Here is an 18,865-nt window from a genome sequence, read left to right as displayed (position 1 = left end):
GGCACATAATCATAAATAAAATCCACTTTCAAATAGTTTATTTCTTTTAAAGCGGGTTATATAAAAAAGCAGTTTTACAAATTTAAAAAGTGAAGTATAAAAGTCAGTTGTGTAATCAAGAAATATTCACTCATTTTACCTGAGAAAGTGAATTTTGTTTTCGAAGAAGTACCTGTCAAGTTTTCGCTCTAAAATGATTACAGAGAATTTAAGTCCATAATGATAACCCTTTAAAAAAATATACGTTCTTTGAGTTTTCACTTGTCTATGTTTCTTGTATAGATTAAGTATAAAGTACAATAACTAATCTTTCAAAAATACAATAACAAAATGGAGGTAGCCAAAATGTATTTAATTTGGATAGGAATATTAATGAATTTCCTGTAAAAAATTTAGCATGGACTAAAGAGGATCCAGGAATATTTATGAGAATAGAGATATGTCTTGCGGCGCAGAAGATTTTTAGAGTTTTTTAGCAAATATCATGTGCAATAATCCTGAATGATATTATGAATGCAAGTGTCCGTTAGTAAGTCGGTCCTTCTATCAAGCATCAGCGTTTTAACGTGATTTTTTGCATAGAGAGCTTATTTATGGGCCATTTCTAAGGCTGCTTTTAATGGCGGAAAAATGACGAACTGACAATAACCACTTCAAGCATATATACATTGGAATTTATAAAATTAGCGGTGAATTACGGACAAGAATTTATATATTTTTTATAAATACTTTGAGAGTGGGTCATCGTTACAGACCTAAAATCTACTGTCAAATGTCATGCATCAGTTGAAATCCATGTGTTCCGTACTGTTTTTCCATCTAACCTACTTTATAACTTTAGTAGAAATCCAATGTTCCGATTCTTGTAGGAATACATTCTATGTATTTTCTACACATTACCTAATTTTGAAACCTTTTCGTACTTAGTAGATTTCCACTTGTATTCAAGTAATACTTATACAACATATTGAGTGATAAAAGGGAAGTTTTTGTTCTTGGATAAAACTTTGGGTTAGCAATATGAGGAATACACCCCAAAAATAATTTTCATAGTGTCGACATCATAAATAAGGGTTGGATGGAAGAGCGGTTTGGAACACACAGTTTCATGGACTCGAGTTGGGATATAAAATGTCATACATTTAATTTATAGGTCCGGTGGCCAAATAGTGATATGGATGTCTGTTATGAACGAACCTATTGTCGTATCTCTGGTTCTTCTGATAGAAGTCATTCCTCTGGTTAACTCTCCTGTAGTTCTGAGTTCGCCGTTGATTCTTCTCTCTTTCTGGCGGTTTGTTTGGCTGTTTTTGGTCGGTTTCTTGCTTTGTCTCGTTTTTAGCTGGTTGATTTTCGGTGGTTGTCTTATCCTAAACGGTAACAGTGCAATAATATAAACACTTTTTTTTGGCAGTTGTTACTTTCTGAGTAGCCAGCCCATTGTGGTTAGGACTTCGGCTCCACTTTTAGGGGGGCCGAGTTTGAATCCCAGCACGCACTTCTAACGTTACTAAGTTATGTGAGTTTTAAGTAATTAAGACATCACTTGCTTTAACGTTAAAGGAAAACATCGTTAGGAAACCTGCATCCCTGACAGTTCACCAAAACGTTCTCAAAGGCGTGGGAAGTCCACCAATCCGCCCTGGGCTAGCGTGGTGGACTACGGCCTAAACCCTTATCATTGTGATGATGCAGTTTATGATAACTAGCGTGCTAACCTGAGACGGAGTATGGCAGTTATATATAACCGATACTACTAGTCGGTTTCTACCGGAACGCTAAATTGCTTAGCGGCACGTCTTTGTCAGTAGCTTGATGACTAGCCACGGCGAAAGCCTCCCACCAGACCAGTCCAGGGAAAATTCAGAAATGGAAAAATCCCAAATTGCCTCACTCTTCAGATTGATGGACTCAGGTCGGCACATTGCAGGACGTGGTACTTGCGTGCCGTGCGAAGTGTCGCTGTTTATAGGGGATAGTTTCCACTTACGTTAGGGGGTGTAACTAGTATACTCCCTAACAGGTTAGCCCGCTGCCATCTTAGACTGCATCCATCACTTACCACCAGGTGAGATTGCAGACAAGGACCAGTAGTGGAATTTAAAAAAAAACCATCAGGTAGGCCATCCGCTCGGTCCGTCAATAATAACTGTAAAAGATAAATAAATCATAAAAAACTCGACATACCTCTTTCTGCTCCGCCGGCTTTGGTTTGGAGTTGTTTGGGATGTTACTGGCGGGGTTGCTTTGGGACGTCTTCGGTGATACTTGCGCTGGGAGCTGGGGTGAATTCTCGCCCTAAAATAAATATATCAGTACTCATACCAGAAGGTTGACTGTCGTAGAATTCATATTCAAATTTAATTTATATATGCTTTTGAAACGTAAAACATGTCTGTAAACTTTACTGACGAAGTCCCGGAAGAACACAACTAATATCCTATATTTACGAGCTATTAACAGAGGTTTTTAAATTTTTCTTTTATAAATCAGTTGATGATAAAATAAACTTGACCTTATAACGTATTATTTATTTAGTTTACATGTTGTTAGTACGACAGGGCCACTTAACTAGATAGAACTACATAATGTATGGATAATATAAGACTAATGAATGAAAGATGACATTAAACATTGTAAAAGACAAGATATTAATAGTGTACTATAGTGGTACACTGCGAATATTGAAGTTAAGGTCATTCAATATTCTCAGAGTATCTCATGTAAAAAACACGAAAAACGTACGGATTAATTATAAAACCGATTTTCACGTTTAGCTGGATATAGGAGTAAAAATTTTTTTTAACAAAAATAACCGACTTTGTTATACAGCTAAAGAGCACTATATAATTTTTTTCTACAACATTTTTAAGTCGGTATAATTGCTGGAATGTGGAAGTATATGATCTATCACGGGATTTCTTCTTATTTCAGGGCAAATCAAAATTTCATGTCGGACGGCGTTGCGGGCAACAGCTAGTATTGTAATATAATTGTAAATTTAATTGCTCAAATTCATCATCATCATCATCATATCAGCCAATAACCGGTCCACTACAGGGAAAGGGTCTTCTCTCACAATGAGAAGAAATTAAGGCCGTAGTCCACCGCGCTGGCCCAGTGCGTATTGGTGGACTTCACACACCCTTGAGAACATTATGGAGAACTCTCAGGCATGCAGGTGTCCTCGCGATGTATTCCTTTACCGTTGAAGCAAGGTCAAAGTCAAAGTCAAAGTCAAAGTCAAAAATATCTTTATTCAACATTCGTAAACTTAAAACTAAGCTACGAGGGTTCCAAACGCGTCCTGGTCTAAGAAGAAGCCCACAACAAACTTAACCGGGTGTTTTTTTTTTTTGTTATCACCATCTCACAATGTCATTTTAAATTATTAGAAGAGCACCTGGTTAGAGCAATAATTTACACCCAAGCTTTTTTATCGTTTACGTAGTCCTTTATATAGGACTTTTCTATAAGCTTACGTTTAATAAGGGGTATTCCAATTGCTTTAAACGCACATAACTTAGAAAGTTAGAGGTGCGTGCTTGGATTCGAAATCGGTAAAGTGAAGTCAAAGTCCTACCCACTGAGCTATCACCGCTTCAATGACTAAAATAAAAATTATTTTATTTCCGATTCACACATTCCACACCATATCCACTTAGAATATGGTGTAGGAAGGCCTTAACTTGCCATAGGTACTACAATCTTACTTACTTGCAACTGTGCGTTTGAATGCGGTGCAAGAGCGACGGTGAGTGTGAGATCGCACCACATCGCGCAGCGAGCCCGACGGGCGCTAATACCGAGTTGCTTCACCGCGTCAGCTAACTGTAGTATGGCTGTAATTAAAAAAAAAGTTCCGTATATCCATAAGCTCACACACCAGAAATAATCGTGTCAATCCTTGGGTTAAGTTTTTTATCTATGTGCATATATAGTCATGAGGCCCTTAGCCAAATAGAATATATTCAAAACAGAGTTTTTAGCGAAATTACTGTATAAGACACTTTTCTGGTCTATTGATTTATTAAGGTTTACTATCGATTTTTACATAAGCTTTGTAATTTACATAAAATTTTCCAGCATGCAAAGTGTATGTAAAATCATATAAAAGTAAACACAATATATAAAATAGATACTTGAGATCACTTAAATGTCTACCTAAAAATGACAAAAATAAAAACGTTTAAATGTTTAAAATTTGACATATTTTGAATATTAGCAATACTAATTTGTCCAAATTAATATATTTTTATAGTTGTTTAAGCAGAGTTAAGTTACTGCTGCTTTCTCTTCAGTCGTCACTCGATAACAAAGACTCTTTAGTTTGCGCTTAATGAACTCTGGCGAGTGGCAGGGGCGCCAACATACATTGAAGCGAGATAGCAATGTCAGAATGAACAGATTGTTCACTAAGGGTGTCATGAATTTCAGTACAATATTACAACCCCGTTGAGCCTATCGCATGTAACGACGTACCTACTGAACCTTTACCTACCATATACCAGCACGGCTAGTATAGGCAGAAGACAGTAGTAGTAGTTGAGCTTTTAGTGACAGAGCTCGTCCGGGGAAGTATTATTGTTTCCGCGCAACCGCTAGTTACCGCCTGAGGTATGTGAGCGACAGGATGCTGGAGGAACACAAATGTCAGAGCTAACTCAGTCTGCCCTCGACCACCACGACGGTTAAACTAATAAATTGTTCAAGCCAGTTTGTTCTAATCGAACATAACATAAAATATTCTAAGATGGGTCCGCCGAAGTGAATAAATACTTGTGTGAGCCTCCACGGGACGCCTGGTAGATGTGAAACATTGAAACTGATTTATACAAGTTATATGCATAGGAGAGCAGCGACAGGAATCAGATATAGCGTACTAAACAGATAAAGCATCACAAGTTTGTTCCATAAAATAAAGACTATCACATTTTTATTACAAACAAATTAAAATTTAAAAAAAGTTTTATGAACCGAATACGACAGGAATCAGATATTGCATTATGAAAAGATAAGGCATTATAAATTTGTTCCGAAAATAAAAAAGAAATACAACCGAATTCATAACCGAATGATTGGACGGCCGATTGGCGCAGTTTGCAGCGACCCTGCTCTCTGAGTCCAAGGCCGTGGGTTCGATTCCCACAACTGGAAAATGTTTGTTTGATGAGCATGAATGTTTTTCAGTGTCTGGGTGTTTATATGTATATTATAAGTATTTATGTTTATTATTCATAAAAATATTTATAAGTCATCTAACCATAACACAAGCTACGCTTACTTTGGGGCTAGATGGCGATGTGTGCATTTTCGTAGTATATAAATTATTTATTTATTTATAACCTCAACTTTCTGTAAGACGGTTAATAATGACTGTTTATTACAAAATTAATATTCATTTTTATTATTAAATACGAAATACAAAAATTCAATTATATATCCGCCAACAATCAGGTTTACCCTCCGCCTATAGATGTTTCACATCTAAACGTTAAACTGCAGGGCTAGCACAGGCAGGAGACAAAAATTATATCCCCCCATTTTATCCCCTGACACGGGGAAACCCGAAAACATAAAAACGATCACTCACGATCAGTCCTCATGTATCTGGGGTATGCAGAGTGTGGTGCCAGTTCCCGTCGCCTAGCGGCCTGTACGCACGCGACCGCATTCCTCCACGCTAGCATGGAGCTTTCCACTTCGGTGTGAGGGGCTCTAAAAAATAATCACTCATTAAGTCATCATCATCAGTTCAACCAATTGACGTCCACCGCTGGACATAGGTCTAGGGAGTTCCACAATACACGGTCGTATGTCTCCGGCGGCTCGCCAGCGACTCGCCTGATGCCGTCTGTCCACCTCGCTGGGTGTCGACCCACGCTATGTTTACCGTTGCGGAGTCGTCATTCTAGCACCTTAAGACCCCAACGTCCATCGGTTCTCCGAGCTATGTGTCCGCCTATTGCATCTTCACCTTTGCGACTCGTTGACCTATGTCAGTAACTCTAGTTCTTCCACGGATCTCCTCATTTCCTCATTTTATCACGTAGAGATACTCCTAACATAGCTCTCTCCATCGCCCGCCGAGTGACTCTCAGCCTTCTTATGAGGACCATTCTCAATTAAGCAAAAGTAGCTTACTACGTTTGCACTAAAATTTGTGCTTTTTTGTTCACAAGTATTTCAGTAAGACATTTCAATAATTTTGAATTTTTTGTCAATTAAACTTACATTTCCGACAAATTCTTCACATCCTCCCTCCAAGAAGCCGGGTTGTAGGAATCCGATCCGGCCTCCTTCTCAGCAGGCACATTCTCCTGGCCCCTCTTTAATACTGTGATCTTGCAGTCTTCCGGCTTATTTGGCTTTTTGTTCTGGGCAACAGACACGCCCGCACGGAGGGTCTCCATTTTACCCATTAATGTTAACACCTGCAATATACGACGTGTTACAGAATTACGAAATAATATTGAAGGCTGCATATTTATATTTCATATGGAATCACTCTGTAAAAATATTAAGTGACAAAAATGTTTACTTATGACAACCCTATTTAAGATAAAAGATCGACACGCGTATAGTACGTATGCTACGCGACGCGTACGTAATAAAGTAACAGGAGTCCCATGAATTTTGCATGTGATGTTTAGGCTGTATCTGATTTCTTTCAGGAAAAACTATGGCAGTGGTATAACCCAAAAACTATTAGGTTTTCAGTTTCACAGATAAGTGTCAGGGACTGTACATAATGTACCTCTAAAGCCTGTGAATTATAATTTCGGTTTTCATTTACACGTTGTATAAAAAAGTAATTCCAGTGTATAATTCACACTGCAGAAGTGAAACTTCTGTAAAGTAGCCTACGAGAGACTGAAACGGATATAGATAAAAGGATTATTGGGATTAATGTAAGGTTTATTATATTTTTATTCCACAAGTTAGCCCTTGACTGCAATATCACCTGGTAGTAACTGATGATGCAGTGTAAGATGGTAGCTGGCTAACCTGTTAGGGAGTATGGTAGTCATACCCCTAATCGGTTTCTACATAGCACCGGAACACTAAATCACTTAACAGCACGGGGGTTTAGCCATCTACAATCTCTTACCATCATCCTACCATGCTAATGGGAGTAACTCGCTGGCTCATTTTTGGTACACGGCAGATTTTGCACGCTTCCGTATATTTACAAAGACTATGAAAAGGAACTAACTTCAACTTGAATACCAAACTGCTCATTAAGTCATCCCGGATCATTAACCGGATTACAGACACACTGACAAAGAACTAGGGACTTTTAAGAGGTAGATCGCGCGCGACGCTGCTAGCACCATTTAACGAAATGCGAGCAATTTATTAAATTAATCAAGACACGTCCGTCTCTTTGAGTTGACGATACTCACTAAATTAGCAACGTCTTTACGCTCAGGCTTAGTACTTTCGTGTCTTTTAGTTATAATCAATGACGGAATAGTGTGCGACACCCACTTGCTGTGGTTTTTTTAAATGTTTTTTTTTACTCACAAAAGGCGAACTTTTTTTTTAAATCTTTATTTAAAGAGTTTTGTCGACCATTGACAAATGAAAAGGCGAAATGCTCAAGATACTTTACTAGACAACCTAGGTTCATTAAAAAAAAAATCTGTAGTGTTTCATGCACCAAATAAATCTTTACTTCGTAGACACTGGGTCGCCATTGTCAGAAGTACACTTATCAGCTACAAGCTTACCTTTGTATGTTCTCGAAGCATGTCAACTGTGAGGCGGTCAACCCTGGTAGGGCAAGGGGGTAGTCTAGGCACAGGGATGGAGTTAGAAGATGAGACCGCTCTTCCAGGGTAGGCTAGGGCAAGTCGGGCTTCAGTGCGTTTCCTCTCCCGTTCCAACTGTCTCCACTGTTCGTAGCACGCGTCTAGTCTAGCGTGAAGGATGTTTGAGGATGTGGCTACACCTCTGAACAATTCATAAAAGGATGTATTATAAGAATTGCTTGACAAGTTTAAAACTAATATCACAGTATTATTACAGTATTCTTTTGGAAATAAAGGCTTTTTTTAGAAGATTCGCTTAGAGATTCGCTTTTTGACTTTGCTTGGCTCCTAAATGTGTGATGTTTAATAACCTTTAATCGTCCACAAGAATCTGACTATCAAATGCAAAAACAAACTACAGGAAGACAAAAATGTATGAACTCTAAACACATCCATACTCAAAGAAGTACGGATGACGTCATCGGCAGCCACAAAAAAAAAACCATACATTTAGTTAAATGGCTAATTGGATGCCAAACAATATATGTTTGGCATCGTTTATCAAATAAAATAACAAAATGTAATGAATTTAGATCAGATTCTTGAATACTTTTAAACTTACCTTAAATTCCTCATTGCGTAGAAGGGTGCCAAAATGGGTATATCCAACATTGGTGATGGTAACATAGGCGGTGGAATGGGTGGGCTAGGACCAAGCAATGCACCTAAACCTGTAAATAGATTAAATATAAATTTATGAAACCAAATATTATGTACCTGTTAATTGAGAAAGCTCGAATATAATGCGCTATCCAAAGTACGACCTGATAAACTAATTAATAAATTTAAGTTATTGAAGTCGAGATAAAAAGTAAACAGAAGCCAGGTCCACGGTAAATAGCTGAAAATTTCGCTCCAGTTTAAACCACAAAATAACACTAGAGCAGCGATTAATAAAGTTCACCTGTGATTTCCATACAATATATGCCATAGACAATTGTCACTCTCAAATTATGCGTTTTGTATGAAGACGGTGAGTTGGCAACTTGTAGAAAAACTTTCGGACAGCAGTTATCCCTAATAGTTGCCTGCCTCTGCTGGGAGACAGCACTAGAAGAAGTATATATTAATAAAAGATTTAATTCAAACGTATTACATACCAAGATTAAATGGAGTGTTCTCGTGCAAAAAGGAAACATCCACGTTCAAAGGATTCGGCGGTGGTCGGTTTCTCATAAACATGCTCATTTGTCTGGCCAATTCTTGTTGCCTTAGTAAATTTACAGCGGCGGTATCTCTCCCTAAAGCATCAAAACTCGTTCGATCCAAGCTTCCATTACATTGGAAATTCTCTCGCGGCAACATTGGATTTATATCTCGCCTTTGAATGAATTCGTTTGGATGGTTGAATCCATTCGGTTTAAAATTCATCGGGTTCGAGCCCACTGGATTCAAGAAATCCATGTTCTTGTTCATATTCCGATCTGACATCGGAGACATCAAGTCACTCAAGTAAAATCCGTTCTCGCCATTGAAACCTTTGCCAGGAGGTTGCGGATAGTTCATACCGTTGAACATAAACTTGTTCCTTTCTTCTTGCATTTTGATGAAATCATCGTTTTGATAGCCATTCATGTCCGTTGGCATTTTAAAATCGCATTGGAGCAAATCGTCCCGCACTCTTTCGCCCAAGTTTATTTGGCTCAAGTAAGCGAGCAAATCCATCGAATCTTGACTCTGATCTAACATATAACCATTTTCGTATTTGTTTGGAAACCTCGGAGCATTGTAGGGTGCTGTATCGTAACTGTAAGTCGCGTCTAAATTGAGACTGTTTGGTCGGCTGTAATTGGTACCAAACATATTCATTTCCGGGAGAGAGTTTCTTTGGTTGGGCTCGAAGAAATTGTAGAATTTCTCGTCGTATTTATTTGGACTACTGAACTGAGCGCCTCCAATCTCTTGAGCGGCGAGTCGGAGTAAGTTTAACTGCTCCGGGGTGACAGTCTCTGCATCGCTGATTGGGTCCATAAGTAGCGCGTTAATATCATTTTCCGGATAATTGACATAACCGTTCGTATTATAGCCATGTTGGGGTTGGCAGTTGAAGTTGTATCCGCCCAGTTGGTCATTATAGTTGTATGTGAGGTTGAGAGCTTGGCCATAGTTGTATGGAGAAAGTGATGACAGATACAAGTTTCCTGAATCATTGTTTGGGTACTGGTTTAGGCTCGGTGGTAGAATGTTAATGCTTTTATCCGGTGGCGGTATAGAGCTAAAATAGAATAGTATTAATGTTTATTCCCAATATTATCTTTCCTGAAAAAAACAGGTCACGAAAGATTTCATAACATAACGGTATTCGATTTAAATATTTTTTTTAGGATATTTAATAAAATACTAGGTATATATTTTGGTATGTGAGCACATTTGTGACGCGATTGTAATTTTATATAGCACATTTTAGGGAAATAAGTCTTATGCAGCAGTTTTTTTATTATTCTAATAGTGTCAAAAAAATGCTCGATTCAGACTAGAAATCCAACGAGGGTTCCGTACCTTAAAAGGAAAATATGAATAAATTTACCTATTTTAGATTTTTTCTGCAAGCAATTGCTAGATTTCTGATATATAAAAAAAGAGAAAAATAGTTACAAGCAAGTTTTATTTTACTTTAGCATATATACGCAAACCCTGATCAGCATGATTTATTTCGCATTATTTAAAATATACCCAGATTTTTCGGTTTTAAGATTTCGGCGATAAACAGTTTTTTTTTGTAATTTTTCAAGACAGATATTAACAAACTGTGTTTATAATAAAACTTGCTGTCCCGGCCAACTTCCTACGGCTGATCATTATTTTTTCTTTACGAATGTTTTATTTTAATAATTATTATCCTATTCCGGTCTAACAGGAATCCAAAAAATCAAATATCATAAAAATTGGTCCAGCCGTTCTTGAGATATTCATGGTGTAACTAACACAACTTTCTTTTATATATATAGACTAGCTGACCCGCGCAACTTCGTCTGCATCAAATATAATTTAAATATTTTTAAGCATTTCTATACCCGTCGTAACTTCTAAACGATAGGTCCAATTTCAATAATTTAAAGAGGAATTTGCAGGTACATAATCAATTTTAACTATAAAACTATTTATTTGGATAAAGATCTGATAGGAACGTCTAAATCTTAAGATTGTACCCGTGTTTTGATTGACAAATTATAACAAAAAGCGGTTATTGTGCCTTAACAGTTAGACATTTAGCCTCCCAGACTTTTTTTTAAGTAATAATGATTACTGTCCATCAATCCATACATACATACATCCATCCATCCATCCATCCATCCATCCATCCATAACTCCATACTCACAAACTTTCGCATTTATAAAATAAGTTAGATGGTAATGCGTACCATCGTGGGACAACGATCGAATCCATGCGGATTCGATCGTTGTCCCAAAATATATTAAATGTACAGAAATCTTCCAGTTACAGTTTTATTATAAGTATAGATAATATTATCCCCTACGATTATTTCATGAAGTCCCTAACATTTCAATAATCCCTTTATATCAGTAATCTGAATTTCAAATTATTCCCATTTTAGAATGAAAATAAAAACATTTTCATATTATTATTTTTTTATACAAAAGTTTATCAAGAATTAATTTTATTATTTCAAATTTAAAGTCGATAGCATAAGTGTTAACTTTATGGTTGTGACGGACAAGCGTAAGGGTTCTTTTATTATTTTGCTTAATATCAATAACAAAAGTTTCATGTCGATGTTTTTGAAACCACACTCATTGTATTCAGCTCTTTTTGTAATCTGTAAACGCCCGGAGCAGATTACAAAGAACGCGGGGAATAGGTACTCGAGCCTGGAGATATTGATTTTAGTTGACATAAATGGGTTATATTTAGCAAAAGTTCAAGGGGAAATATACTTCGTGTTCTGATTTGTTGTTTGCGTCAGGACGACCGAACAAAGAGGTATTGTGTCGTAGTTCCGATGTGGAAATCGTCGAGAAGAAAATATGTTGGAAAATTGTATTTTGCTCAAACAGTTTATAATTATGATTACGTAACTGTGAACCTTAAAACTTTAGGTAATACTTGAGAATAAAAAGGGTTCGAATATTTTAGTGTGGGGCGTGGCTTTAACAAAAATAAAAAATGGTTAGGACAAGGTAGTTTTTTTAAAGTTAAAACCTGTATTCATTCAGCCGTTGGCTTAATGAAAATAAGTATTTGTATGTTTTACTTATTACATCATCAACACATTAACGGCCCACTATAGGGGCACGTGTCTGCTCTTACAACCAGCACGGCTAGCATTGGAAGGAGACAATTACATCCCAGGGGAAAGAATAAAAATGTATCTCCCACAGCTTTTTCAACGCCTAGAGCACTGGCGCACAAGTGGAAATAATATCCAAATAATATATGTGTAATAATAAACGGGGGTAAACTTCTCCTATCCATGTTCCCGTGATTTAGCAGGTGGACACGTTTATTATATCCCCTGTCAGGGGATATAATCGGGGGTTATAACGTTTTTCTCCTGCCTGTGCTAGCCGGCCCATGCTGGCCAGGTTCGCCTTACCTCTAACTTTTCAGAGTTATGCGCGTTTTAATTTAAGCAATTTAATATCACTTGCTGTAACGGTGAAGGAAAAATCGTGAGGAAACCTGCACATCTGAGCGTTCTTCATAATGTTCTCAAGGGCGTGTGAAGTCCTATGTGTTTAATATTTGATACATACCTACACAGTTTCCTTTTTAATTTTTTTTATTTTATAATAGCAGGTCACGCAAAGTGCCACCCTGTGTCAAGGGGCGTAGATGCTAAGCCTCGTGTGCCCGTAATTAACCTAGCAGCCAAGCCTTTAGACCGGAACACAGCAATGCTGCTTAGCGGCAGAAATAAACCTGGCGGTAGTACCTACTTCTCCAAAAAACGAATGTATATATGTAACTCCACACACCTTTGAGAACATTATGTAGAGCTCTCAGGCATGCAGGTTTCCTCACGAGATTTTCCTTCACCGTTGATGCTAGTGATGTTTAAAAACACACATAACTTAGAAACGTTAAAGTTGCTGGCATGCTGGGATTCGTACTTCGAAATTTAAGTGGAAGTCCTAACCACTGCTTATTTTGTGAACATACATTAAATTTTCAAATATGTCTCTCATAAATATCTGATAACAATACATACGGTGAACGAACGACCCCCTTTTTGGTTCCGCGATTACTATCGTCTTTATTTCATTCCATTGCTGTATCAAAATTTATATTTGATAGTTGAAAATTATAATTCGCTAAGAAGAAAAATAAAAATAATGATTTCAAAATAAAGTTACATTTTAAAATTTTACTTAAAATGACCCACCCGAGGTGACCTATATGTATGGGACAACATCTTCTAAAATATAAATATACAGCTTTTCGAAATATTAAAGCTATCATTGTTTTGCTGGTTTTAACTGAGTAAACTAAAATGTAATGGTAACACTTTTACGACCTCGCTGTGAATTCAAGCAGTTCCCGGCATCGATCCTCGACAGGGGCAATTTGGGAATTTATAATTTCCGAATTTTCTATGATCTGGTCTGGTGGGAGGTTTCGGCCGTGGCTAGTTAACACATTACCGCCAAAGACGTACACGACTTAGCGTTCCCGTACGACAGTCGACATCGCGTCGATCGGCTTACCTCTTAGGGGTATGGGTTTGATATAACTACCATACAGTGGCGTGCATTGGGTTTCTTACCAGGGTATGAATATACAGCAGGAAAATTGCATAAAATGGCATAAATCCTCCTGCTATACGAGCTATATATCCATTTTAGGGTAGGCAGTGCCTTTGTGCATGTATTAAGTGCACGCCACTGCTACCATAAGCCATAAACCTAACAGGTTAGCTCCTTACCAGTTTAAACTGCATCATCACTTAACATCAGCATTGCAGGCAGTGAGATTGCCGTCAAACGCTAACTTGTAATGGAATAGCAAAAAAAGCCAAGTCTAAATCAATAACAAATCAACTATCGATTAAATCTAAGTATGTCTGTATAGTGTTTTCAGCATAGGTATGTTTGATTTTCTTATAGGTACGTTTTTCCTACCGTCTGTCGGCTTCTAAGTTATTTTAGACCTGAATGAACGAAAATCAATACTTAGAGCCAATGTGTAGGTTTAGTTTACGTTTAATTATTCACTAACAGCGCCACCAGTACGTACAAGCCGTCAAGCTAATATTTCAGAAACCCGGCGCTTTATGACATTTTAATCAATATTAACACATCGTCTCGTATCGTGGTCTTTATTTAAAAAAACATGACGGACGAACGGGGTTAGCTAAAGTATCTAAAATCTAAAAGATTTTAGTTGTGGAAACTAGATAATAATGTTGGTAGGAACTTTTAGCTCAAAATTTTTATACATTGAAACATATTATGAGTATGAGGATATTGTTTCATTATTCAGTCTCTGCATAATATGGATATTGGCCAGTTACGTACACTGGCCAAAGAAATGGCTACAAAAAAAAATGAGGTTTTTTTCCTGATGAGGGTTAGGTTTCAAATGCAAATTTCCGCCTACTTAGGAACCTTAATAAATCAGTTCTGTTGAGAGATCACAAATTTTTCAAGACACTACTTGTTCTTCTTGGCCTTCACTTACTCCATTGCGGAGGTCTCATACCCAGACCCTGAACTAAGTGAACAGGCATCATCAAAAGACCCCCAAAGAGCTGCTGGACATATTTAGAAATGATATGAATATGATATTATGATGTTGAATCATTAGAAAACACTTACCTGCATGTTTCTGCGGGCCCAGTATCTTCGAGAATTTTCGTGATGATCTCTCGGACAATCGAGTTTTCTTCCGACTGTAAAAAAAAAAATAATTAGGGCCCTGGGTTAAAAACATTCTCACGATCATTTCAATTGTTGAGCTGTGGGATTAAAAAGCCCCTAGAAATGTTCCCTGAATGCTTTTCCAGGATAAAAATGATTATGTCCATCTATATCAGGACGCAAGCAATCTCTGTGTGTAAATTATATCAAGGTTGGTTCCGCTGTTTGATGAGTGATATTTGTTTTTTTAGTCAAAGGCCTAATAGCAAATATTGAAAAAAAAAAAAAGGGAACAATTATAATATATAAGAAATTTAACCAACAAATCATGAGGCCTACTTTTTTTTATTCTGTTTAATCTTTTCAATGATTTTAATACAATGATCCTAGTTTTTATACAATCATTTAGAATGGTTGTTTACTTTTGCATGATTATAGCAGCAACGTAGCAGCCAAGATGTTCTTGGAAGTGTGCAAAACACACAATGGTACAATATCAAATTCGCACATAAGCTAATAAAGGAGTAAGAGGAATAATAAAATAAAAAATTGCTCCTAATGCATTGCAATTCTTTCAATAATTGACTCCCTGTTGAAGATTGTTCAATACAATAGGCAAATAAAAATCTAACTTCTAATGATTCAGATTTCTAATAACCACATCACACAAAGCTCTTGCCTGTCACAAGCCTCTTTGGCTTCTACTCACTAGTCTCTCAATTTGAAAACACACTATAGGTTTAGAAATAAAGAGATCATGAAGATTCATCTACATCAACATATAAGATAAATATAAGATTAACTCATTAAAAATATCTCAACAGAAACCTTTTTCATTGTTGTTTGGGCAAAGTTAATAACACTTTGTTGTTTCAGCAGGCTTTCAGGTACCAGGACTTAGCTTCGTCTGTACACTGGCAGCGTTGACTGTTAACTGAATCTACAAAACTCACCAAACTAGTACAAAGATTAGCATCTACATTGTTCGCTCACCCTTGACCCTAAGCTAATGCATACATGAGATTATCCGACACCTCTAGTGTTGATAGCTACTTATGTGAGTACTACCTTTATCTTTTTGGGATACTGTTCTATATCTTGCTATACATGAGTATCACAAAAGTAATGTATACTTATTCATCTGATTACTTCTTTGTAAGCACAAAATGAAAAATTTAATATTACAAACTATTTTATTATTAAAGCAAGTATATGTATTCAACAAGGGGATGCCTACCATTTCCAGATGGTGTTTTGGCCTATGTAAGGACCATTCCACCCTAATTAAAGCAAGTATGCTATGCCCTATAATTAATGAGGAATAATTACTTTCATACCCTTTTATTCTGCAAATGTTACTCTTCATAGAATTTACAGGATTATCACATACAGATATACCTACATTTTCGCATAGCATGGCAGCAGCAAAAGGATGCATTCACAAATTATCTGCCGATGATGATTTCATGCTATACAACTACTTTTCATCTGATATCAAATAGGTATCAAAACAATTCATATATATAACTAAATTGCTTGGTATCAAGTATTATTTTGTACTGGATAGTTGCTATTCAAATGCAGCAGAGAGAAGCAGTGTAAACACACAATTAGAGCTAGCTAGAATGTTTTACTCTACCATATGGTACATGTAAATTGGCTCTCAGATCCCATAGAACCATTTTCCAAAAATGTTTATGAAATTCACATTGTGGGATTAGACAGGTTAAATACGTTTTAAGCAATAATTAAATAAAACAATAACAATAATAAGATTTATGGATGTTGTATGAATCACCAACTGCTGACGGCACTCAATTAGTTGACAATATCATGATATTGTGACCAGTTCCTGTCTGAACACAACATCACTTAGGTGCAAGTTACAGTAAACAGTAAGAGTACATAACTACAAAATATATGTTATTATATTTCTTGCTCTAAATGATGCAATGTTTAATTTATAACTGTTATTGTTATTGACTTAGCACTGAAGGACGCCGTAGTGTATAAAAATTAGCTAGAGAAAGTACAACCTAACGCGTAGTAGGCGCTTAGCTTTATATGCAACACTTGTAACAGTAATTCTCATGGGCGTGTAATTGACGAATATTTGATCGCAATCGGAGCGCCCACGGTTGTCAGCAGCATCTTTTATTGCGTCCTCTAACATTTAAACTACATAATTCTAAAAATATTGTATTCTGTGTTCGATGTCATCGATCACCTCGAAAAAATAAATAGATGTTTTTGTGCGAGCGTAAGACAATCGATACTGCCGTAGGAGTTATCTTTTTCGATTAGAACGTATTTTCAATCAGAATGCACATTCATAGCGAATATTTATGAGGTTTTCACAGAATACGGGTCAAATTGACAGTTCCAGTTGGACATTTACAACACCCATGGGAAAAAGCACTTTTCACAAACACTGATGTACTTACTAATAAATCAGATTCATTTTCGATGGATCTGTAAGCGTTTGAATTCAGACACAAATCACTGAAGGCCATTTAAACTTAAAAATTATATTTTTTATCCACAGGACGTACAAACTCTTAGCATTAAGCCATTTTTCTATGACCTACATGTGTATAAATTCTGGCTATATAACTTGCAACAGTGTTGCTGCCATGTAAAACTTACAACAAGAAAAGTATACTGCGTTTTGCAATATTCAGGCATTTGTTTTGATTTATACTTACTTGGTACATAATAGGTTTGGGGATTTGAATCTTATGCTATAATAAATCAATATTTCCCGCGCTTTTAATTTTAATTTTTCTTTTTTATTTTGTGGATATAAAGTTAGCTTGTAAATTTGTATATAATAATAATTAATTTAGATTTTCTATAAAAATATTTGAAGTAAAGAAGATGGATGATAATTTGAAAGTATAAAGATCCTTTCATTCTATTAATACTGGAAAAAAATATTTACATAAAATGTAAAATACTGTATTTATATAGAATGGTAACCCTATGTCGAAAAAAAATTGTCGAACCAAAAATAGACGCCATCTTTCGGTTAATTTGATTATTCCTTTAGGTAATACCGCGCTGTCGTACGATAGCAAAACTACCTGCAAATGTTGTTCCTATTGCTCAAAAGATGGCAGTAATTAATAAAGAGTTCAATTTAAACTTTGATTAGAGAACTTTGATTAGATTAGAGAACATTAATAGCTCGTAAAAAGTTGGCCATAGGCACAGTAAATACTTTATGTTTTATTTACTTTGGTGTTGCACAGCGATTATATCGATGGTATTGGATATTATTTTGGACTTTATGGGTCTTTAAATTTCATAGCGTCAGCCGTCAGTGGACTCAGGGCCAGAAAAGGAAGTGGTCAGCGCAAACTGTGCGTTAAATGAGCATGGTTGAGCATTGATTTCGTAGTTAAAAACCTAGTTCAAACAGAAAAATTATTATGTAACTTGTGATGTATTAATACTAATAAAGTATGTATTAATACTAATAAGTAATAATACTATGTTTATAAGATCTCAGTGTATAATTGTTACCTATATCTTTTATTTATACTTATATTGAGGTCACTCTCTCATTGATATTGAAGACAAATTGTAATGTTAATCACTGTGTGTTTTCGAGTGTTCGTGTGCGTGAGCGCGTGCGCGTGCGTGAGCGCGTGCGCGCTTGTTTGTGTGTGTGTCGTGTTCGTTCTCTAATAAGGGAACTTCCACCGTTGCAGGCGTAAGCGCGTTATGACTGCCAAGGCTGCGGCCTTATGAAATAGAAGTATAACGGATATCTACGATCAGTTTAGCTTTCCATAAATTTTGTGTGATGAATGCGATTGGAGGTAGGGGACAGAAGTCGTCAGCGGACATCAGCCAGCCCCTCAATTAAGGTTTAACGATACTTAATACATAAAGTGCTGCCACATTTACGAGGATTTCTTATATGTGAATCAACTAACAATGCGATTTCGATTCTTCCTTTGACGATTAATATTCTTTGTTAGAGATGGGAGCTAAGACTGATTGATATCAAATTATCTTTAAAATTTCCAAAGACTGAAACCCATCCATTTACTGGCTTGCCCGCTATCGCCTAATATTATGCCACACACTATTTGCAGTCAATTTTTATAGGGATATTGAAAGTATTTTAAATAAGGCAAAACGGGAATAGGTTGGCGGGCCGGTCATTTACATTTGACAATGTTTACGTGATTAAAGGTTTAAAATAGTTGGTGATTAGCCCACAC

General features: G+C 36.5%; 1 protein-coding gene across 1 annotated transcript; it reads right to left on the bottom strand.

The window, feature by feature from the left end:
- Positions 1 to 341: 341 nt before the first annotated feature.
- LOC120626355 lies at positions 342 to 17,212 on the bottom strand. The gene is made up of 10 exons (XM_039893859.1): positions 17,078 to 17,212; positions 14,592 to 14,665; positions 8,915 to 10,029; positions 8,377 to 8,485; positions 7,734 to 7,956; positions 6,235 to 6,434; positions 5,594 to 5,718; positions 3,718 to 3,842; positions 2,188 to 2,298; positions 342 to 1,370 (listed from the first exon to the last, which is right to left on the bottom strand). The coding sequence occupies exons 1-10, from the start codon at positions 17,144 to 17,146 to the stop codon at positions 1,143 to 1,145; spliced, it is 2,379 nt and encodes a 792-aa protein (XP_039749793.1). The 5' UTR covers positions 17,147 to 17,212; the 3' UTR covers positions 342 to 1,142.
- Between the last annotated feature and the right edge of the window lie 1,653 nt (positions 17,213 to 18,865).

Source organism: Pararge aegeria, chromosome 1 (genome assembly GCF_905163445.1).
Source record: "Pararge aegeria chromosome 1, ilParAegt1.1, whole genome shotgun sequence".
NCBI classification, from domain to species: domain Eukaryota; kingdom Metazoa; phylum Arthropoda; class Insecta; order Lepidoptera; family Nymphalidae; genus Pararge; species Pararge aegeria.
This window is presented reverse-complemented; position numbering and strand designations above follow the sequence as displayed.

Bases quoted from the DNA above. Each gene is read 5' to 3' on its own strand.
- LOC120626355 (XM_039893859.1), bottom strand. From the start codon at position 17,146: ATGGCCTTCAGTGATTTGTGTCTGAATTCAAACGCTTACAGATCCATC. The intron at 10,030-14,591 runs GTAAGTGTTTTC...ATTCTATTTTAG, and splicing joins GGGCCCGCAGAAACATGCAG to CTCTATACCGCCACCGGATA. The intron at 2,299-3,717 runs GTAAGTAAGATT...TATTTATTTTAG, and splicing joins ATTCAAACGCACAGTTGCAA to GGCGAGAATTCACCCCAGCT.